The sequence below is a fragment of the Apium graveolens genome, chromosome 4, assembly GCF_009905375.1.
Source record: "Apium graveolens cultivar Ventura chromosome 4, ASM990537v1, whole genome shotgun sequence".
In the NCBI taxonomy this organism is placed as follows: Eukaryota; Viridiplantae; Streptophyta; class Magnoliopsida; order Apiales; family Apiaceae; genus Apium; species Apium graveolens.
In genome coordinates this window covers 274,345,642-274,370,014 of record NC_133650.1, presented here as the reverse complement: position 1 = coordinate 274,370,014, position 24,373 = coordinate 274,345,642, and the positions used below count along the sequence as shown (strand labels likewise).

Genomic DNA, 24,373 nt, shown 5'->3' with positions numbered 1-24,373 from the left:
ATGAAATTATATTATTTAAAAAAAGTAGAAATAAAAAAAAATTGTTGAACAAGTTTAAAAATTCTATTCAAATTTCTTTAAAAAAATTTATAATATTAGAAAATGATTTGTGCATCCGTTCATCGTACGGGTTTTAAACTAGTAAAAAATAATAACATATATTTCACAATCACAATTATTTTTTCTGAATAATATATAATTATTAAAAAATACTTGTTTTTACGATTTTATATATTACTTTACAATTTTAGCGCTCATTTGAAGATATCACTTTGAAGATTTTATTAAATGTTTCGATATTCAAATTATACTTTATTAATTATAAAATATATTTTTTAAAAGTCACATATTTTAGGATCATATCGAAGATATTGATTTCTAAGATTCTACTAACTATTGTGATATTTAATTTTTATGAAACACCTTAAAGAATCTTGTGTTCTTTTTTAAATCTGTTAGTTTTAAAATTTTCCTAATTTATCATTATAAATTTGTTTCAAAATTATTTTTATTTTTTGTAAAAAGTATCCAATATTTAAATTTTTTATCAGGTGCCCTACTTTAATTTCATTAAAAGTTTACAAAAAGTACCGACACCTTGGAAAATTCAATATGACCTTAACAGTATACACTATTTAAACAGTACTAAACATTTTGTTTAAATTTTTTCAATAAACCTTAATTAAGAATAAGGTCCCAAAAAAATATATATATAAAAAAAAAGAAGAGAAAGCAAAAAAGATGAAATAAATAAAAGACTTTACAAAAATCACATGTGTTCACAAATTAAATTATGACATTGACACATCATCTAATAGTATAAATTTGGGGTTATTTGGCATGACTCTTATATGAATTCATTTAACCGGGCTACACTAATATCCAATATTGTTCCAATTACTACTCTGTTACAATGGAGTCTTGCTCGATCAACCAACACAGATGTTTGTGAACAGTTCTAATTGGGCTCATTTTTTTAGAAAAAGAAGTAGAGCTCAGCTCCTTTACATCAAAGTTAGGCTCGGTTTATTGACAGCACTACCTAATTATATCTTTTGTTTGAGATGAAATGGAGCAATGGACTTGCATCTTTGTACAACTGGTAACAAGTTCTAGGCAAATGCTAGTTTATACATTATCCTTATCCATTACAAGATTTACAACTTTAAGTTCTTAACGAAACAAGCAATTTTCTAATCTTCCTAGTACATGGCTAGGTAACAATAACTAATAATATTTACATTGATTAGCTGAATTTTGGATTTAGTTGGGAGCCCAACAGCTGAGAAACATGACTTTTCTCAGAGACTCTTCAGATTGCGTGGCTTTGTCTTGGGCGCTGTTTAACAATCTGCCAAACACAGGCTCGTGTGCTGAAGAAGACAACATTTTGGATTGTGAGAAAGATGGAAGGTTAGATTTAGCACGCTGGTGAAGGCACCTGATAGGATAGTTCCATCTCGCAAATCCTTGATCTTTAAGAGCCTCTACTAGCCCTACGCTTGCTGCCACTATCCATGCTTTGCTTGCTGCTGCTGCACTCATCTTTTTGATGATCTTGTAAAGTTGAATATGAGTTGGGTTTTGTGTGATTTTGAGGAGTTTGAATATGTTCTTGTGTTTGTTGAAGTTTTGCAAACACCAATACGGGTCTATATATAGGGGGGGTATCAGATGAGATGAGTAGGAGCACTGAGTACATGGTTTGCTAAAAAACGGGGACAGAGAGCGTGATAAACAGGGGGAGTAGCCCCTGGTTTTTTTTATTTTATTTGGCATTATCCCCAAGTAAGTTGTACCTCTCCTCGTATATATACAACACGTGTCACTCTTTGTTCAGCTACTCACCCATGGTTTTGGGTGCTTTATTAGTGTTTTTTGACGGGAGTAGTTAACTTACACCGATACGGTATCAAATATGAATAATTAAAATTTGGATTCGAAAATTTAATACACGAAAGCAGATGAATATAAAAAAATACGGGTTTGAATTTTGAAATAAGTACACGACATGGAAGTAAAGTACCTGAAATAAATAAATAATTGAATTTTTAAAAATATTTAATATACATATATCCATCTATCTATACTATTATATTAAAAAATAAACAATGAAAGTTTGGTTGTTAGTCGGTCTGGTCACCGTAATTATAGTTATATTTAAAATAAAATACACTCATAAATAGATTAATATTCACAATAAAATTATTCAAATAAAAATAGAATTATAATATGTCTAATAGTATTTGTTTAAACAAAAAAAACTATATAGTATTCATCCGGACTGAGCTAAATAGATTTATATCCAAATTTAAATAAAATATTAAAATAAGTTTAGTTGATATAATGTTATCAGGTTAAAATAAAATTATATATATTATTCATTCGGTCTAAAATAAAATTATATTTACCCATGCTAAAATAAAATTAAACAAAAAACTAAATATAATTAGCAGGATTTGAGTTGATATAACGAGCCTACGGATAAAATAAAATTTGCTACCTCGTGCTAAATCAAAATAATAAATACTACCAATCCAGCTAAAAAAATTATTGAACCGTCCTAAAAAAAAAATTGAAACATAATACATTTGTCTATATAATATGATCAATCTCAAATAAAATATATAATCTATTCGATTTAAAATAAAATAATATTCACCTAAAGCTTAGTTGGTTAAACAGTGGATAACTATCCTCTTGGTCACATATTCGAATCCCACACGTGAGGAGAACTTATGATTATGCCTCATGAGCTGGTGCATGTCGCTTAAATACGGTTTACCTTGGTTCACGTAATTTGCAGGCAATAGCGTGAGCCCGTGGGTTTACCGATTGCGCACACGAAAGGTAGCGGCTGCGGGTGACCTATGATGAAAAAAATGTAAATTTGAAAACAAACTAAATGTAATTAGTTGGTTGATGTAACAAGTCCGGGTTTCTAAAATAAAATAAAATTTATTATTGACTACGATAAAATTAAAATTAAATTCGAAGCAGAGTCAGTTTAACGCGAGCTAAAAGATGGTCGGCCCCATGAAACGGAGATCCAGAGCTATCCAGTAAGGAAGAGGACGAGGTCATCTCTCAACAACGACCACTATCCCAAGAGGTGAAAACGGGCCGAATGTAGTGGGCAGAGACGTTACCTCAATTCGGGTATATATACACAAAGGGAGGTTTAGTTTTGACATACAATCATCAGTATTCTCTCGTATTCTTAATTACCCATTCCTAAAACTGATTAACTTATTCTCACAACGGAGGTGAATCAGAGGGATCATTTCTTGCATTCTTCTCTTTGCAGGTTGAAGTCTATTTCTCTGGATGAAGATGAGGTCGGCAGAAATTAGGTTATAACATTTGGCGCCGTCTGTGGGAATATAGGATTAAGTACTAAGATCCGAGATAATCTCGACTCTTGAGGAACATGCCATGTTGAGGGTTGAGCGAATGGCCAAGAAGAAGGGTAAATCGAAAGAGGCCGAAGAGGTTGAACAAGCGAAGACTAGGAAGAGGGAAGCCGAGTCTTGAGGAATATGTGAAGTATTTAAGTATTTAGATACTTAAATACTTTATTACAGTACTGTAATATAACCTGATTGAAATATAAGATACAAAATTTTAACAGGCCATGCAATCCTATAAGAGAGGATGATGCAATGTACATAAATGTACTGATTAAAATATAGAGATACCGAACTTATTCAGAAAAACATAATTATGTACGAAAAACAGGAGATGCAATATTAAAGAGGATAACACAATATAATGAATTTATTAAGAAGTTAAGAACCGAAGTAAAAATTTATTTGTTCAAAATTATTAATAGATTTTAGTTTTTTCATTCATTTGCATTCTAGCTATATACATGTCCGATACCAAATATAAATATGCTCAAAGTGTAAAATCGTGAAGGATGAACATCTCAACTATTTACGTGCCGAATATCAGGTATAAATATATCGAGAGCGTAAATCCGTGAAGAATTAACAATTTTTTATTATGAAATGTGAGCTTTTATAATAATTACCACCGTCCCCAGATTCGATACAAATCATCAAAAATATCAATAAATTCATTTTGAATGCATTTGACCTAAAATTATTACTTTAACTTTTTTTTGAAAATAATAAATGTGCTAATAAGTTGCTGATCAAACGGTCCTATTATTTACATACAAGTTTTGTTGAGCACAGGAGTTGACTAACAAAGGTCGCACTCAGTAACATCCTACTTAAATAAATCATAATAACATTTTAATAAATTAATACATGTTCTTAATCAATCATCAGTTCAAACCCCAGCAGCTCAAGTACATGACTTTTCTCATAGAATCTTCGTATTCCTCTGCTTTCACACAAGAACTTGAAATCATTGCAGATTTAGAAGAACAAGACTCTTTCATGTTGTTTTTAGTGCAATGGTGAATAGACCGGAATGTGTTGTTCCATTTGCATAAGCTTTGGTCTTTCAACCCCTCCACTGCACCCATGCTTGCTACCAGTATCAAGCCCTTTCGTGTCGCATACATTTTCTTCAAAGTAAAAAAAAATATAATGTCGTAATATATGAGATATCCTACTAGGTAGCTCTTTGGATTGATTTAGAATTGATGATGCTTATTATATAGGGTACGGAAACTAAAATTCCAAAGGCGAAAAACGGATGAGGTATTGGGGTGATGGCATGTCTCTGTTGGTTTTTGAGGAAACTGGGGGCGTTTTACATTTAGTTTGATATGATCAAAGCAAAGTTGTAGTTAGATGACATCTGCAATATTGCAGCACTGTAAGTTGTAAATATATGCACAGCTCAACTTGCTTGGATAATGTATGCTAGCCTACAGTATTATGTTTTGCAGTTGCGAGAGAAGCCCCATACATAGCAATATTGTGGACGATGGCCGTGTCTTTCTATACAAAAACCGTGGGCTGTACTCAACTGAATAAAGCAAATTTGTCTTTGGCCGTATAATTTTACCTACTTGGCAGAAATTATAATCGCAGTATAAGTGTAAGTCGATCATTGCAAAATTATCTTGTAACCACGTCTTTTGACTCATGTCAGAAATGATTGAGCCTTCAAAAATTTAAACAAGAAAAGAAGTTGCTGGGGGACTACCTCTAACAAAATGAAGGCTAATCATATCGCGTTTTTGATAATTTTAAACTTGTACATACATGATAAACTAAAAAGAAATTAAAAACTGATTGATGCAAAAAGGATACCAGAAACAAAAAGATGTGCGATCACTCGATGATCCTGTTAATCTTTACGAGTTAGGCCCCCAGCAGCTCAAGTACATCACAGTACGTAGAGATTCCTCTGCTTGTTTGAGTGTCTTCTCATTCGTTTCTTTAGCCCCTTTACTGAAAGCTCTTACACAGTACAAACCTGAATGCCTACACACTTGTTTCCAAGACGAAGACAGAGAAATTTGGTCACTACAATCGCCTGAATTATGTTTAGTCTTATTTTCTTTAGTTTGCTGCATTACTTGATTGTCCACTTGTCGGAAACCTTTAGCTACTATCATTGCCATATCAAAACTAAGTAGAAGTAGAACAATGGACAGAGTAATAATAGACTAATATTAGATGATATGGATGATTAAGTTGGGGTTGAGGCTTCAGATTAGGTAAAGATGGATACTTAAAGAGCCAGCAAAAACACTTATGAAGAGGAGATTATTTTATAATAATAAGCAATTATAACTATTTAAGATTGCATGAGCTGGCCTAGAAACTACAACTTGGGACTTGGGAGTTAAAATAATAGAGAATCTAGATTCACTTCCAATCCTTTAGACAACACTTGCTACTACAAAATTGTTTTGCCCTTTCTTCTTTGTTCTGTTTAACAGTTGCTTTTTGACAACAGGAATAGTTTAGTAATCAAGATCATATACTACAGATAAAAATGACCTGCAACGGATCAGAAGGGCATCAAATAGCGTGCAAGATAGACTATTAGTGTCATTAATTAGTAAGCAATTTATATGACGATAAAACTTTATCAAAGGTGAATGGATAAGATCAACCACATCAAGGGGTTGGAAATTGTCAAAGGAATTGAAAATTTGAAAGGTAGCTTCCAAAATATATATGGTGCCAGTAAAATTTGAAATTTCTATATCAGAGAAGCTTTTTAAGTACTACCTTAAATCTTTTAGCAAATTTTCTTATTTCATTCTGGAGTACTTTGTTTACAGATAAACAAGAATCAAATTAATTAAACTTTCTACACTGTATTGAATGGAGAATTCCTGATATACTAATTTTTTTACAAGTAACATCCCAGAAAGCTTTGTTGCACTACTCGCCAAGCCAAAACACAATTATAAACAGCCAGCGAACAGCATGATATTAGTTACAATTAACTGAAACACAAAAGACAGCATGAAGCAAATATACATGTGCTGTCTGTGTCTAGTCAAATCTTTGCCTAACCAAAATCTAGTCAATGATTGTTCACTGATTGTAATTTGTACATATATCAAACATAAACTCGATCTAACCATAGGCTCAACTAACATGTGAAATATCAACCTCATCTGGCATTCTAAAAGTATCAGCTGCACCAAACTTTCTTCCCTCCTCTTCATCACTGCTATCACCATCCTCAACTTCATGACGGACTGGAGTTGAGGGATCATAAATACTTTTGGATTTGCAGTTTTCGACAGCAAGCATCTTCACCTGACCTAAGGCCGAAATTTCAACCACAACAGTGTCATCGTCAACGGGAAGGGGTTGTTTCCAGGGTTCTCCATCAATCCTCATAAATGTTTCTTTCACAGCACCTTTCCGGAATTCAAACTTGATTCGGCGAGCCTAGGAAAAATGACATGAATACCTCTATCAGATAAAACCCAAGCATATTAAAAATTAAAAAACTTAAAAATAATGTTCACAAAACTTCCACTTATTCAGGAAATGAACTTCAGTACTCATATTAACCACAACTTGATATTTCTAGATGAGTATAGTGCAAGTGATAACACCTACCCAGTCATGACTGAATCTAGTATATATCTATGAAATGACTGACCTCTATTTGATTATGCTACATGTAATTGTAAATGACATGTTTATTTTAAGATATACAAAAAAAAGACCAGATATAGTTAAGTACGGGTTTTCTCCAAACCTGTGCAAGGCGTGTCCCATGTCCGTTAGGTGCAAGCAATACAAGCCCATGCCATGCATCTCTAAAACCAACAATCTCAAGAAGGCCGTCATCGACATATGGGGGAGTCAAGTCTCTCTGTACATCAATCCAGAGTAATATATCAGAGATGTAGAACCATGACTGGACAACAAAGTACTGCTATTGGTGGAATTTATTGTTCTAATTGTTATGAAAAAAATTCAAGGGAAAAAGTCGACAAGCACAAACGCACATCACGGATTTTCTTCCTATTTGGCGTCCCCCATGGATTAAACCCACCAGAAAAGCTAGGCAAGTTGAGGCATACAATTGACCTGATACTGCAAAATCAAGATAGTTAAATATTACTAGGAAACATCATAAGTAGCAAAACATTTTTAATGGCAGTGGATGATGGTATTACACCATTAACATTATAGTCATGCAGAATCTGCTTGTAAATAAGTTCCTACTGCTGGAATAAATATGGGGCTGAAAATAATCATGCAAATTCTTTATCAATTTTATACCCCTTGAATGTGGACTGACGTTACTCTAGCAGCATATAAGTATCAGGTATGGACAGTATCAATGTTTATGAAACATGTCATTGCGTCACTAGTATTTACTAACACTAACAATCTGAGCTTTTATTGATAAAAAAATGTTCTAATTGTCTAATTAAAAATGTTCTTACTATGAAGGTACATTTAGGTCTTCCCATTCGCCAGTAATTTTCATGACTTTGACCTTTGCAAATTGTGCGATGTTCCTGCATTAAAATTAAACATTAACCTCTATTGAACTCGGAGAAAATTATTTCCACAAATAGGTGAAAATTATGTATGAGGAAATTATTCTAGCACAATGACATATCCTGATATGTTTTAATCAGATCTGCACTTCCTGTAGATAATTATACAACATCAAGCATCTCTAGACTTTACCTCCCTTGACTACATGCAAAGCCATAGTCCAGAGCAAACAAACAACTTTGGATCAACAAATTTGGTCTGTTCATCAGTCAACTTCTTCCAGCCATAGTATCTATCTTAATGCAATTAATTTTCTCCGGACAATATGAATTTGAATACGACTCATAGTACGTAAAGTAATAGCTTCAAGAGACTCTAAAGATAAGTTATTAGGTAACTGCCATCAAACAACATATTGTGTTCAAACTAATAAAGGATATGTTCTAAAAACAATTTCCTTAGCTCCAAGAATTAATGACCATATAGAAATAAACCTTTTCATGATAAGTACAACAGAACTAGAAGTCCTAAATGTTGGTTTAATCTATAATAATCCAAGGAGATCATAAGGATTTCGTAAAATCCAAATCCAAAATTTTCGGGTTTTTAATAATAAATCCATATTCAAAGCTCAACATTTAAATCCCAATTCACCGGGTTTCGAATCGAATCAGATTTTTTCGGGTAACATAGTTCAGTTAGACAACATTAGCATCTTTATAAAATAATTAAAAATCAACATGATTTAAAAAGTAGTCAAATAAAATATTTTGCATGGGTTGAGATTCTGATGAAATCTATATTATATACTTCCTCCGTACCATTCATTCAGTCCTATTTTGACTTTTCAAAGTCAAACAAATCGAATTTTGACTAATATTTAATTACAAGAAAAATATCATAAAAAGTTTATGAGATATAGTATCAAAATTAATTTTTCAATTTATCAAAATATAAACAGCTAATTTCATATTCATGGTCAAACTATGATAAATTTGACTTTCAAAAATAGAAATGGGACACAATGAGTAGGACGGAGGGGTATTAATAAAATAATATTTCTCATATTAAGAAAAATTAAAATATTATGTAAATAAAAGGAAGTTACATCTAAAATATCTATACTTAATTATTAAAGGCAAAACATTTAAGGTTTTGGTCGGACGGTCGATACTTGGACCGGTAAAAGGCCTATTTATTTTGAACCTGTTTTAATGGCCTAATTGTTTTAAAAATTTATTCTAATTAAAATAATAAACTAAGTACTAGCTTACATCCAGTATTCCGGTGAGATGCACGAGTCTCTATAAATATTAAATCTTTTTAATATTTTATTATAAATATAATTTTGGTAAAACACAAATGAATATAATAAGGCATAATATATTACCAATTTTAATGTTAATAATGACTTTTATTTAACAAAATAATTATCATATAATTATAACTTTATTTGGAGTCCATTTACTATCTAACTAAAATCATATAGAATAATATTGTTTAATATGTTGTTGGTAGGAATCGAACCTTACATATTTATTAATATTTTTATTTTAGTATTAAATTTAATTATTTAATTTTATATGTTGTCCACGAGAATTGAACCTAAAACCACCGGTAGTATGTTTATATGTATTAGATCTAAGATCCAACAAGTTTTAATTGTAAAATACAAGATGATAGTTCATATATCGTTTTATCATTTGTGAATAGACTCACCTTGAAGAACGGTGAACAAGAGATGCTGAGAACCATCCTTGGGTACATCCAAGCTTTGCATATGTTTTCTGAGGGAGATAACAAACATATGTTCACTACAAGGAATTCTGCTAAAGGTATTCACAAGCCAGCATAATAATACCTTGTACAAAAACCTCTCACTGATAATTAAATAACAGAGAATAGACTTTTACCAGAAAAAAATATGAACAAAACACCAGATTCTGCATTTGCAGTTCATTTTTTAAGATAAAATCTAGAAGATAATAGTACTTTAACTTTTAGTGGAAATAATATGACTCAATAATTTAATGAAGCAACAACAATCACTAGCTGCTGAGCTCTTTTAGAAGAGGAGATATGGATTTAGAGGTCTTGAAATTGAATACTTGAAGGTTGAAGCGGTATCATGAGACATTGGACAAAAAGGAACATGTCAAGATCGCCGCTAGACCAAGTACTAAAGATTTAGAAATTGATAGGAAAGTAGTATTTATTATTGGTTCACACCAAAAATATAAATATAGATACATGGGGTGTTGCTAATTTTGGGCTTTTTGGGCTTTACGATCAAGATAGGAGTTTAGCCATGTAAGCAAAATGCTATACCAAGGGCTAGTTTGGAAAGTGCATCCAAAGTCTTAATGATCTCTGTTAGAAAGGTAGACTATTACATAGTAGTTTGACTGGAATCACGCTCAAAACCACAAGGTAATCGTGATAAATATGCTCTACTAAAAACAAGTGACACAGAAGTAGAAAACTGCCTTCGACTATAGGACTTTTATAAGTATTTAGGATCTGAAACTGGAAATTAGGAAACTTTGTATCAGAAAAGCAACATTTAGTATTAGGCTATACTAGTTATATTTATTTTAATATGATGGCTGCATTTTAAAAATATAGAACAAGTAATTACCTGATTAACCAACTGGTTATTAAATTTTTCCGGGTGCAGCTTCCGCTCAGAATGAAATGCATAAGATACTTGTGCATCCATGCCTGAAAACAAAATACACCACCGAATTTCAAATTCGGCATCAGACTTAATGAAGTTCATAGTAATAAACCAGGCAGAGCAATCAAAATAGTGTAATATTAAGATTCATATCATATACATGTTACTATATTAGAGTAACTTCCCTAAGATGTAAATATTTTTGAATAATTGGTCATTTAACATAATATCATAGCCAAAATTCCCACGATAACTTAAGTTCGAGAAAACCATTAAGAAATTGACATGTTATTAATATTACATTGCATACTTCACATAAATATCATTTAGGGTGGTGTTCTTTCCTTTTTCGGAAGAAAAAGGAGGATCCGGAAAAATTCGATAAAGTGGAAGAGATCCCAGTGAATGGAAAGAGAAAAAACATAGGATGATTCCAGTGGTCTTTCTATTAACACCAAAGATTTCAGGAGAACTGATCATGTAACAATTTTATGTATTTTGTAACGCTATTTATCATAGAGCTGCACAGTGAATCTTGTTTCCATACATAAACTTTGAAATCAATCTTTTTACTTTTCAATATTCCAAGGAATAAGATTAAAATACTATAATTGAAATACATCAACATAGGACTAGACTTCAGCTTTTTGGCATAGTATGATAGTCAGCCTCGCATAAAAAACCAGTGCATGCCAGACAAGTTTCTCTGTTTGAATCTTTAGATTGTCCCTGGACAATTTCTACATGGTTTTTTGCATCTCCTTAGTTAAATTATATGTTTATACAAGGTCATAATCACAAAGAATTTTTTTTCAAAATTTAATGTAATAAATAGTATAGTAACTTACTCAAAAAATTTCAAAGAAAATTTGCAGTGACAGTGTCAGTTGGATAAACTTTTAGTTAACATACACTCACCCATGCTAAAATAGTTCCAAAAACCTCCACGAAACGTGTGACATCCTTCCTGAGAAATTTTCCAAGAGCAATCATTTTAATAAATGCTTTTAGTACTATATAGCAAGAGGACTATTATATGAAAGCAAATGCTAATATACATACACACATATATATAGCTACTGCTTTTGAATTTGCATCCAATCTCCTACTTTGGCACTTAAAATCAAACCGGTTATTCCTTCATTAAACTTCTAAATAAACCTTCTACCCACAGAAAATAGGTCACCACCAGACATAAAAGGGCGGCCATAAGCAAAAAAGATTGCTAAATAATTGTTGTTGCTAGGCCTTTACCCAAGTGGGGAAGTTAGGTAGAAACTATTAGGTGTATGAAAAGGATCAACCATGAATCATGGTCCATGATAGTTTAAAGGCTTTTATTCGCATATTAAGATGTTTACTACTGTAAATGAACACTAATTCTATTTCTGTGAGTATAACATAGTATTACTCACTAAAATTCTTTTGGAATTTCCTAATACCATTGAAGAAAATTTGATTAAGATAACTCAGATTTATTATTCTTGACTAATACATATCCATTTACTTGAGACAAAAGCTCCAGAGGCTCATTTCGGCACATGAGCAGTTAACATTTGCCCATTTAGTTTCATTCCTTATTTTAGATATATTACATAGATGCAAACAAGCTGGAAAGAAAGGAATATTAAAAAACAAATCACCTACTCCAACTGAAATATACTCCTGACAGTACTTAAGTGACACATGTTGAGGGAAACAAACCTACCTTGTTGAGTTCATCTGATGAAGATACCCGATGAAATGCATGCAAAGAATGTGGCAATTCCAGAGGGGCAATAGGATCACAAACACCTTCTTTGGGGGCTTTCATCCTCAATATAATGTGCCAACTAAATTTCATTTGAAATAGCAATAAAAAAATACATAAATTAGAAATCAAGTTAGTCGTCTTATTTATTATTTTATAGCAAGAAGGTGAACAAGGTAAAAAATTACTAAGACAACACCTGTCTATCTTCATTTCATTTGCTTTCTTCACTTGATTCAAGAATAAGATGACAGATTCGCGATCTGTTCCGGGATTCTTCTTTCCCTGAATATCAGAAGATTGCATAAACTATGAAACATCCGAATTAATAGTAGCTAAACAGATCACAGAAGTCCAATACGAGATATTCTGGTTTTATTAACTTTGTACGACCTGTCAGAGAAACATAATTTCGACAATATTCAATGAATATTTTTAGTGCCACCCGATTATGGATTAGATGCAATAATATAGTGGAAAAGAAATATCCCAATTAGTTGTCAGTGTTATGGTTTACCTAAATCCCAAGAAATCAGGAATTACATTTATAATACTGTGCATACAGAGTTGCCAATTTAGAACTTGTTATGCTTTATATAGATTCTGGACAGAACAATGTATACAGAGTGGATAGGTAATCAGATTTTCGAAGTAAAACACCATTATAAGCCATGAAAGCATATGCCTACCCAACCAAATGCAAATGGAAGATTGTTTCCAGTTCCAAGGGGCACAGTTGCAATAGGTGGTGGATGAGATAACTTTAGATCACTAACAACACTGAGCAGCCAGCCAGCAGTGCCATCTCCTCCTGCAACCTGATATGGTACATCATTTGAAAGAAGTCATAAATTAGATTAAGTTTTTCCATAGAGCATAATGGAATTATTAAGTCAGATACATGGAGAATTATATTATGTGTGATACTTGTGAATTATCTTACAATTAATCTCAGTCTCTCCTGGATTTTTAGGGCCAGTTCGTCTCCACTAAGCTTGAGCTTTTCTAAAGTAAGAAACAATCTGCGTAACACATTGTCAGGGGTCTCTTCGCCCAAATCGAATACCTAGTAAAAATTAGCACAAGGACAAACTCAGGATAAAAGACATGCTTACTCCAGGATAATAGTTCAGTGTCATCAACTAAACTTCTAAATAAAGAATTAGAATACCTGATTTTTGTTTAGAAGAGAACGGTATGTGAGTAGAAGATCCCCACCCAACTGACCACCACTTTTGGAGTTGATGAAAACTAATATCGGACATGTCGGCGTTTCAGACACCTGATCAGCCTTTGAGCTAGGGAAAAATATGTAATCAGGGATGTAGAATTCTTTCAAGGGGTCCTTGGAAGCAGATTCAGTACTTGCCATAACTAGATCCTACTGCATTGATATTTAAAAAAAACAAATTTGTAATGTATACAGGATATGGATAAAATACAACAATTTTTTTACTTATCTGATGCCAAGCAAAGTCTATGATAACTGCGAAAGCTAAGAGATAAAATATCATGTACAGCGGAAAAATGAATATAGAGAATTTACCAAAAATACTAACTTTTCTAAGTTTTTTTGCTATTTTACAATTTTCTGATTTTTTTTGCAAAATAAAATCAACCAAAATCAACCAGATATGCAACTAATTGAATAAAGTCTTTTTGGTTGATTTGAGGTTGCATGTAGTTGCAGAAATTCGTCAACGGTTGCATGCAGTTGATTCCAGTTGCCAAAAACCGTATTTTTGCAATTTTTTTTGAAAAATAGTAGTTTTGCAAATTTTTTAAAAAAATGACAGTATTTTTGCAAAAATATTTTTAGACTTGGTTATTTTTGAAAAAAGCCCATGAATGTATTCACCCACTACCACTGGGTGATCACCAAATTACTGAATCACCATTGAGTTGTAATTTGGTCATAAAGAGTAAAAAGTAGAACTGATAATACATGATTGCACATATCTGCACCATGAAACTTTTTTGACCAGATAAATGCAAGGAAAACATGTTATCGCCTGCATCCTCGTCATGTGGTGCAACTTAGATGCATATGAGTTCAATTAGAAACTTGAGTTTGTGAAAATCATCTAATGCTCTAGGATGGCAATAAATGTAAGCGCTGATATATCCTATTTAATAACATAGGCAATTTTCTGAGAAACGCCAAACAGAGTTAGGGGTACTTTGATCTTCGAGCGCCTGAAAGGCCGACTACGCGGATGCTTTGGCGGACACATTTTAATATTAATTTTCTTATAAGAACTACATACTTAATATATTATACGTTTTATTTTGTCAGAGCATATCCTAAGGCGCAACTAGGGCTGTCAATGGATCTAGGTCAAACTTTTCGTAAACAAACCAAGCCAAGCACAAAACCTTAAATGAACAGATATTGATCTTTGAGGTCAAGCTCATTAAATCTAACTCTAGCCAAGCATACGTAATTAAACTCAAGTCCTTGATGATCGCCTAACTTCAAAAAAATGCAGTATCCGTGAAGTATTTTACAGACAAAGTATTGGGCACCATACTGCCTCCAAGTATAATTATGATGAAATCGTGATTTCATGGTTAACATTACAAAACAAAATAACCAGTAGAGCAGATTAGTTCGTAAATCTCCCAAGTAATTGACAATCAGATTAATTCTGTTTGTGATGAAATTAATAAAAGGTGATAGCACGAAAACATTAGCAACATAACAGAATAACAGGTAATAATTAATAATAAATCTCAACAAGAAGTGAACCTCAACCCAAAAGCGATACAAAATGCAAAACATAATAAAGATGTACATAAAAGACATGGAATAAAGGAAACAAGAAATACCTGGAAAAGAAGAAGAATGAAAGCAAGAAGAGATTGAAAGAAAACAGAGTAAGAAAATTAAGATTGAGAATTGTGGGGGGGGGGGGGATGAGAATGAGGATTTGGCGTGATTGATTGATGGTGATGGTATATTTTATAAAATGACGCGGGAGGAGACCCGAGAATAGAAAATTCAGGGGGGGGGGGCGGCTTTAAAAATGGATGCGAAGCTGGAAGGATTGGTTGTTAGAACAGGGAGTTGATATAGTTGTTGATGGGCGCCTCACGCCTTATGCCTCAAGAAACTACCATGTAGGGGGAGGTACACTTAATACAAGTACAAAAAGTATAATTTTTTGAAAATATTTATTATTATTGAAGAATATAAAACTTATTTCGGAAATAAAATTATTTTATTAAAAATTAGTTAAATAAAGAATAAATATTCAAAAAAAAATTATATAAAAAATTAATAACCATCCCGTGCGATGCACAGGTATAAAGCTAGTAATATAAATACAACTCACGCGGTATCCGCTAAATTCGTATGCCGGGGATCTCACGAACAGTATCCCAAATAAGTTTAAAATTTATTTTTAATTAACTTTTTTTATTTCGTGAATTCATATTTATATGCTCAATTTTTTTTAAAAAAAAAGATATTAAGATTGATCGATAATTTAATGACAAATTATTATTTGGGACAGTTTTAAAAATGATTTCAAAAACTCTAGCATTACTTTAATCAGGCTTTTAGATGTTGGAATCTTTACATATTACTTGCACTCAACAAACTCTTATTATTCCTGCAATTCCGAATCACTCTTTATTTACGTCCCTACTACTTGGGAGTTTATAAATTTGTTAAAGTTACCTGAATGTTAGAGTTACAAATTATAATGTAGCTATAAAAGTACACGTTGCTAGAGAAAAAAAGTGTTTTTAAAGAAATAATTTGGAGTGCCGGATGCTATTGCAGGAGAACAAGAGTTGGCCCCAAATTTTGAGAAACTGATTTTGAGATTTTTTAAATTTTTAATGTACTTTATTTTGAACTATTCATTTTAAGCAAAGTTTGCAACCGTATATTCTTTTCACACGGAAATTCTTAACAAATATAGGAATATTGTATATTAGTAAAGATAGGGGAATTATGGAAATTAATATTTAAACATAAGAATTGAAACTTAAATACTAAAGCTTGTAAGAAAACATTTGAAAACTTGTATTTTTTTTTAATAGCCTGCAAACCAGGTGAAGCAAGGTAAATTCTCCTCCTGTGGGATTCGAACTTGTGACCAAGAGGTTAGTTTTCCTCTCTTTAACCAAGTGAGTCACCCTTGACTTGAAAACTTGTATTTCATTTCAAATGACAGTATTTGAGTTGTCATTTCAAATTCTCATATTTATAATAATATTTGAATGTTATGGATTTCAAATGAAATCCAAATCCAAATTTTCAAACACCTTATTTGATCGAATCCAGAATTTCAAATGAAATCCAGTTTTTCAAACGGGTCATAAGTCTATTTATCAATACCTAAAATTAAAAGTTTAAATATTTAAAAATAAAGAGATTACAAAATTTGGAAAACATGCAATATCTATATAAAGTTTTACATAATTCAACACACAGTTTTAAATTTATCATCTAATAGAATTGTGAAATAAATATGACGATAATTGTATTAAGAACGAGATACAATATTTAAATTGAAAAAATTACAAAAAGTTTAGATAATAGGACTAAAAATTTTTTGATCCAAACTTTTCAAAATGTAAATAGCTTAACTACAGTAACTATACGTGTCTGAGTCTCTGATTACTAATAATTAACTAATGACATTATAAACAACTAATCCACTACAGGGATTACAACTACTGAAATATGTCAGATACCGATTTATTTGTTAGGTACTCCAAGCTTTCAGCTATAATATTTAGGTGTTAGTGGCTGATTTAGTTGTGTGCATAGTGTCAATTGACACACCATTTGTGATACAAAAATAAATTTTTTTTGTTTTACAATTCACCTTCCAGTTTCATTGTATGCTCCAAATTTATTCATATCATGTTTTGCTCCAAATTGGTAATTTCTAATATCGATTTTGTATAAAATTTTATTAGTTTTAATTGTTCTGATTAACTTTCATTTCTTAATAATGGTGGAATCCCTACATTTACAATAACCAAATCAATCAAAATGACTTAAATTTTATTAATTTTATTGCTTAGTTTGTGTCATGAACACACACTTAGACAAATCCTTTTAATATATCATAAGAAAATATTGTCGAATTTGAATATATTATATTTTGGTTTATTTATTAATTTCATCATTAGGTGTTGTATCAACTATAAAAGTGAATGTTTCATTTAAACTCATTTTTTCATAATTTTTATCGTATCAAGTTTTTATTTTCTTGTTAGTCATGTCGTTAATTGTTGCCTAGATTTTTATTTAAAAAATTAATTTTATATAACAGACACAAGGTCGAAAGCATCCCATTAATGTCTCTTGAATAAGTTAATTTTCTAATGTTATATTAAACAATATTTTTTGATATACCATACTCAGTCTTGCAGAAATCGGTAATCGGGAAATAGCGGGGACATGACCTTGTAAAGATTAATCGGTGAATCGGGGATTAATTGAAAGGATTAATCGGTAGAAAAATCGGAAGTAAATTAATATTAATAAATATATATTAATATATTAATATATTTATATGGACAAGTTACCAACTCAATCATTCTTAAGATATATATACATGACTAAAATAACTTAAGTTTCACCAAAAAAACAAAAACATTAGTGTTCTTCTTAAATGGGGTACATCAGATATTTTACACATAAACATGGATGAACCATGACTTACACTTTTACATCTTCTTCTCGCAATTTACTAGACCTCTAATCCTTTGCTTTCTTGTTATAATCATTCGAGGCTTCTTTTTTATCATTTGTTTTGTGCTAAGTAAAAACTATATCTCTGTCCCATAGCAAAGCTTTTAAGACTTTCTTTTTGATACAAAATATAAACACATATATGTATGTTTTTAGTTCAACAAACTAACAAGAAAACCTAGAACTAGAAAATCTAATTGTGGGAGAGTCGGAGAGAGAAGTGTCTTAGCAACCCGATTCTTCTGATTTGACCCAATTATGACCCGATTTAAACCAATATCTCATAAAACAATTTTCCTGTCGTTTTTGTATTATTAGATCGGAGGGTTGCCTTGAGCCGATTTATCGGCTGGATCGGCGATTTCTTGAACAATGACCATACTCAAAATCTTGCATCCGCCACTTGTGTCAATGAAATATATCTAATATATAAATATTGTTCATATTAGGTATAATTTTAGATTACTTAAAAAGGGCACGCTCTTATTCATCTAAAATAATCCACTTCATTGTCATACTTAAAATTTCTTGTAAACCTAATATACTGTGCTCTTGTTATTTTTTAAAAATATAACATATTACTTCAAATTTGATATAATAAATTATGTTTTAATTATATATTTTTGAATTTATATAAGTAATGTTTGTTAATTTTATTTTTTCTATTTTTAAATATGTTACATATTTATAATTGTAATATATTTTTTATTTATAATATTTACTTAAAATATTTACATAAATATAAAGATATAAAAATATTTTTATTGAATATCTTTATTTATTAAATACATGTTTTATTTTCATTAAAACTAACTTAAATTTATTTTAATTGTATGTTTAAAATTAATTAAAAAAATATTTTGAATATAGCTAATGATTATAGGTAACACCAGTACAGCACAAATCTTTACGGCTCCGTCCCGGTTCTATACGTGCACTATTTGCACGCATTTTGAGGTTTCGATAAGGTATAGCTTCATAATATATTTTTTTTAAATTTTTTTTGAATAAAAGTTTAAACATAAAACTTTTATTCAAAAAAAAAATTCAAAAATATATTATGGAATTATACTTTAAAGGAGTATTGAAAAGTGTGTCAAAAAAAATTATAAATGATATGTAAAAAAAATACAATTCCAACAAAGACAGGAATATTTTTAGATGCCGATAGATTTATTTGTTGATTAAAACACCATCTAATTCACTCCACGTCATTTCTCTCTTAAAAAACTCTATCTCCAGCTTTATTTCTCCGGCTTTAACCTACGTTATTTATATGTATATACTCATGCATATACATTATTTTAATTTTATGTAATGTGAAATGTAAAATTATTTTATGAAAAACCGTAAATTTTTCATTGTTAACCAAATTTCATTAAATAATTATATAATAATTTTAATATATATTTTATAATTTTGAAATTATTAAATAACTAATATAATAACAAAATTAGTTAAATATTTTATAATATATAAATATAATATTTTTAAATAATTCTTCTGATGTTTATATTATAAGAATAATATCCTTAAATATGTTTTAATTAATTTGATATTTTAGTTTCACTTGTCTTTTTCTAAAAATTTAATTAGTTTATTATTAATAATTTCTTCACAACTATATATATTAAAAACAAATATTTAATATAATTGTTGAAATTTGAAAATAATACTAAAACTTTTTTCAAATATAACTAATCATTTTAGCTAATACATATAATTACTTATTGACTCAACAAATTTTACATAATATCTATTTTATATTATTTTAACTAATAAATATAGCTAATACCCTTGGAAATGCCGACTGTCAGCTATGGCAATAATGTTGTTTGTGTCAATATTATTTTGGTAAAAATTAAATTAAACATAAAATCCGGACACTATGGACAAAATGACATAGAGATTCATGGGCATCCAACACAGATCCAAGAACAACGTGAGAATTTGTGAATACAACACATATCCAATGGCTTGGAAATAATTTCACTTGAGGATTGCTAGTGAGACAGAAGAATGGCCCCAGTAACAAGTTTGAGGATTTCTGGTTCTGATTATTTAGGAGGTTATTACATTACCAGCTTAAGGAGACTAGTGCGTGAAGTTAGCTTAAAAATAAGAAATAGATGGTAGATTTTAAGAATAATTGATAATGATTCTTCGAGAAGGGGATTTATAGTTTGGGTGAAGTAGGTTTTGATTTGTGGGAAGTCGTAGGAGAGAACATGGCAGGGGGGATAGTATCATGGTAATATAGCCACATTAGGCCGAAACAGGGAGGGGGTGTGGATTTTCGGCTATGGCATCAGGCAGTGGTATCATTCTGCAATGTTCGAGCACAGTAGCCCCCTTGATAGTGTTTGTCACAGCCATTGTAGTTGATGCAACTGCTACCGAGTGATTCAAGATGATTATTAGATTACCAGCATAACAGCTAATTGATGCTTCTAGTTGCTCCATTGGCTCTCTATATACTAGGTATGTTTGTGTTACAATTCAAGAAACTAAAAAGAGTTGATCTACTTTTCATTAGAATAATGCGGAAACTGAATTACAATCTTTCATTACATCTACTTTCTCAATAATATCTATGAATAGCCGAAGCTAACTAGAGAAAGATATTGAGAGAGATCAGAGAGAGAGAGTAAGATCAGAGAGAGAGATATCATGATTCTCTGGATACATTTTTGTTACTTACTCACTAATCTATCTAAGAAAGACTATATACAGAGTTTTTGTCTAACAGTGAGGATGTGGTCCTGACACCAGCTGTCATGTGTATGTAATTAACTCTGCTAGAGCTACTGGTATGGTTGCTGGTGTAGTGTGACTGCATTTGCTGTTTTGGCATTCCGTGATGTCACACCTTCATCATCTTTTTCTTCATTATATGTAACAGCCCCCCGCAAACTGGAATGGCAATTTGTCATGCCAAGTTTGAAAATCAATGTCTGAAACTGTCCGGAAGGAAGGACCTTAGTAAAGATGTCAGCAAGCTGAGCATTTGTAGGTACATAGTTGAGTTGAAGCAAGCCTTCTAGTACTTTATCCCTGGTGAAGTGCACATCAATCTCAATGTGCTTTGTACGTTCATGATGAACGGGATTCTTTGCAATATGAATTGCACTCTGATTGTCACAATGTAATATGACAGGTTTCAGATTTGTCACACCTAATTCAGCAAGTACTCTTACCATCCAAGTAATTTCTGAGGCTGCAGAAAACATTGATCTGTACTCGGCTTCCGAAGAACTTCTAGAGACAATACTTTGTTTCTTAGATTTCCAGCTTACTGGAGACTTTCCTAACAGCAAGATGTAACCTGATATGGATCTTCTAGTATCAAGACATGCTCCCCAATCAGAGTCAGAATAGGCCTGCAAGGTTAATTGCTCCCCTCCTGTCAGCAAGATTCCTTGTCCAGATGTTGATGCTACATAATGAAGGACATGTAAAAGAGCCCTATAATGAGGGACTCTAGGACTATGTAAATACTGACTCAAATGTTGTACAGTGTATGATAAGTCTGGTCTTGTATGTGTGAGAAAATTTAATTTTCCTACCAGACACCTGTAATTGCTAGGATCTGCATAAAGGTCTCCATCATCAGCACTTAGTTTCAAATTCAATGGAAGTGGTGTAACTTTAGATGAACAATTTATAATTCCAGCTTCCTTGAGTAACTCCATTGTGAATTTCTTTTGAGTTAGTGTGATACCTGAACTGACATATCCCACCTCTATACCTAAGAAAAAACTTAATTTTCCTAGATCCTTGATGCTAAAGGTGACATCCAAATGAGCTTTAAGATCACTAATACCTTTATGATCATTGCCGGTAAGAATAATGTCATCAACATAAACTGCCGCAATAATGATCTGCTCATTAGCATTTCTGATAAAAAGAGAGTAATCATTTTTGGACTGGACAAAACCTTTCTTGAGAAGCTCTCCAACAAGTTTTGCAAACCACTGTCTAGATGCCTGCCGTAAGCCATACAATGATTTAAGTAACCGACAAACCTTATTATATGGATTAGAAAGACCCTCCGGTACTAACATGTAAACTTCCTCGACCAAATCTCCATGTAAGAAAGCATTATTAACATCCAGTTGATGTATTGTCCAATTCTTGTGAGCTGCAACTGCAATGATGCATCTAACAGTAGTCATTTTAACGACTGGAGAAAATGTTTCTTCAAAATCGATGCCCCATTTCTGATTGTATCCTTTGGCTACAAGTCTTGCTTTGAACCTTTCCACACTACCATCTGCCCTTAATTTGATCTTATAAACCCATTTGTTGCCTATAGGTTTCTTCCCAGCAGGAAGATCTACCAAAGTCCAGGTGTTGTTTAAATGTAAAGCTTGTAGTTCCTTGTTCATAGCTTCTACCCACCTGGGATCTTTACAGGCATGTGCATATGTAGTGGGTTCTACATCAATGACAGTTTGAGAAACTAAGGCTTTGAAAGATGCTGGCAAGTGAGAATAAAGAACAAGATTACACCAATGTGATGAAATTATATCAGTCTGAGCAGTACCACAAACGAAATCTTGAAGTGCAGATGGTTTCTTAATGCTTTTAGAACTTCTTCTTAAACTTGTCTCTTCTTGTTCAGCAGAAGTAGAAGTACCAGAATTATCCAAAAATGTATCATTAGAGTATTGATTTGTAGACTCTGTTTGTGGAATCATAGGATGTGAAGTTGAGTAGGTGGCTTCATATTGAAAAACATCAGGTAAATCCATATTGAGAAATGAACTTTCTGGAGTAAATGTGGGCAAGAAAAAAGGAGAAGGGGCAAGATTGTTTTTCTTAAGATGAAAAGGGAAGTGTTGTTCATGAAACACCACATCTCTGGATATTATAATTTGTTTTGTTTGCATATCAAGCACCTTGTACCCTTTGTGTCCTGCAGGATAACCAATGAATGTGCACTGATTTGCTCTAGAATCAAACTTCCCTCTATTAACAGAAGATGTGCTAACAAAGCACAAACAACCAAACACCTTTATATAAGACAATTCTGGTGGCTCATCATGTAATTTCTCATATGGACTCAAAAACTCTAATGCTTGTGAAGGCATTCTGTTAATCAAATGAACAGCTGATAGAACACACTCTCCCCATTACTCAATAGGTAGACCAGATTGGAAGAATAAAGATCTGGAGGTTTCCAAAATATGTCTGTGTTTTCTCTCCACTGTTCCATTCTGTTGTGGAGAATTGACACAGCTTCTCTGATGTAGTATGCCTCTGGTTCTATAAAACTCTTTCATTTGTCCTTCGCAAAACTCAGGTGCATTATCACTCCTGATGATCTTGATATCCTTATGAAACTGGTTATGTACATGATTGGCAAAAGTTTCTAATAACCCTGCAGCTTCTGATTTTTGCTTCATCAAAAAAACCCAAGTCATCCTTGTATAATCATCAACCACAGTTAGAAAGAACCTAAATCCATTATAAGTAGACACTTTGTAAGGTCCCCAAGTGTCTATGTGAACCAACTCAAAAGCTTGTGTTGTCTTTGTCACACTATGTTGAAATGAGTTTCTAGTTTGTTTTGCCCGAGGACATATTTGACAGATGCAATCAAGTGTACACAGAACACCACATCCCAGTGTTTTAATATGTTTCAACAGATGAACAGGCATATGACCCATCCTTAGATGCCATAGTTTTGTATTTACAGTATGTACAGAAGAAAAAACAACATTATTTACAGAAGCTTCAGATGTAACCTGTACTCTTGGGGATTCTTTATTGTCCAAGTAGTACAGACCATCTCTTAGTTCACCAAGAGCAAGTGGATTCATTGAATGGCTCTGAAGAAAACAACCATTATTAGTAAACACCACTGAACAATTAGCATCCTTGCAAATCTTTGGTATAGACACTAAGTTGAACTTAAAATCAGGTACATAAAGTACATCATGAAGAACTATGTCTTCATTTATCTTAACTGTACCAATGTGTGTAACCTGAGACTGTTTTCCATTAGGAATAGTGATTAAATTGTTGCTTCCTTTCAATTCATTAACATGAATAAAAAATGATAAATCTGAGCACATATGATCTGTAGCTCCACTATCAACAATCCAATGAGTGCCATTTACAGAGGTGAGACAAAATTTACCTGCAACATGTGCAGACTTGGAGCCCTGTAGATTATCACCATGAACATCATTCTCAGTAAGTTTTTCTTTACCAAGTAATTTCAACAACTGCTGATATTGATCTGCAGTAAACATAGCATTCTTGTCTGATGATTGCAGTTCAGCATTATTTCCAGAATTTTCTTCATATTGCACAGT

General features: G+C 31.9%; 2 protein-coding genes across 3 annotated transcripts; both read right to left on the bottom strand.

Annotated features, from left to right (window-relative positions):
• Window positions 1–1,100: 1,100 nt before the first annotated feature.
• On the bottom strand, window positions 1,101–1,712 carry LOC141717152 (uncharacterized). Its single transcript, XM_074519261.1, has one exon. The coding sequence runs from the start codon at window positions 1,543–1,545 to the stop codon at window positions 1,264–1,266; it is 282 nt and encodes a 93-aa protein (XP_074375362.1). The 5' UTR covers window positions 1,546–1,712; the 3' UTR covers window positions 1,101–1,263.
• A 4,518-nt stretch (window positions 1,713–6,230) lies between these two features.
• LOC141721017 (diacylglycerol kinase 5-like) lies at window positions 6,231–15,416 on the bottom strand. Of its 2 annotated transcripts, none has more exons than XM_074523752.1 (13): window positions 15,164–15,416; window positions 13,506–13,718; window positions 13,278–13,400; window positions 13,024–13,152; window positions 12,534–12,619; window positions 12,293–12,416; window positions 11,503–11,551; window positions 10,546–10,628; window positions 9,627–9,694; window positions 7,850–7,924; window positions 7,406–7,493; window positions 7,153–7,269; window positions 6,231–6,836 (listed from the first exon to the last, which is right to left on the bottom strand). In XM_074523752.1, exons 2-13 carry the CDS (start codon window positions 13,704–13,706, stop codon window positions 6,528–6,530), a joined length of 1,452 nt encoding a protein of 483 aa, XP_074379853.1. In that variant the 5' UTR covers window positions 13,707–13,718; window positions 15,164–15,416; the 3' UTR covers window positions 6,231–6,527. The 2 variants fall into 2 exon arrangements, with proteins under 2 accessions (XP_074379853.1, XP_074379854.1); XM_074523753.1 differs by having other exon boundaries at window positions 13,506–13,715.
• Between the last annotated feature and the right edge of the window lie 8,957 nt (window positions 15,417–24,373).

What these genes read in the sequence shown, in the direction of transcription:
- LOC141717152 (XM_074519261.1), bottom strand. Translation starts at nt 1,545, where the DNA reads ATGAGTGCAGCAGCAGCAAGCAAAGCATGGATAGTGGCAGCAAGCGTA.
- LOC141721017 (XM_074523752.1), bottom strand. Translation starts at nt 13,706, where the DNA reads ATGGCAAGTACTGAATCTGCTTCCAAGGACCCCTTGAAAGAATTCTAC. An exon ending in AGGAGAGACTGAGATTAATT is followed by an intron (nt 13,153 to 13,277) that starts GTAAGATAATTC and finishes GTACCATATCAG; the next exon opens with GTTGCAGGAGGAGATGGCAC. An exon ending in GACCTAAATGTACCTTCATA is followed by an intron (nt 7,494 to 7,849) that starts GTAAGAACATTT and finishes TTGATTTTGCAG; the next exon opens with TATCAGGTCAATTGTATGCC.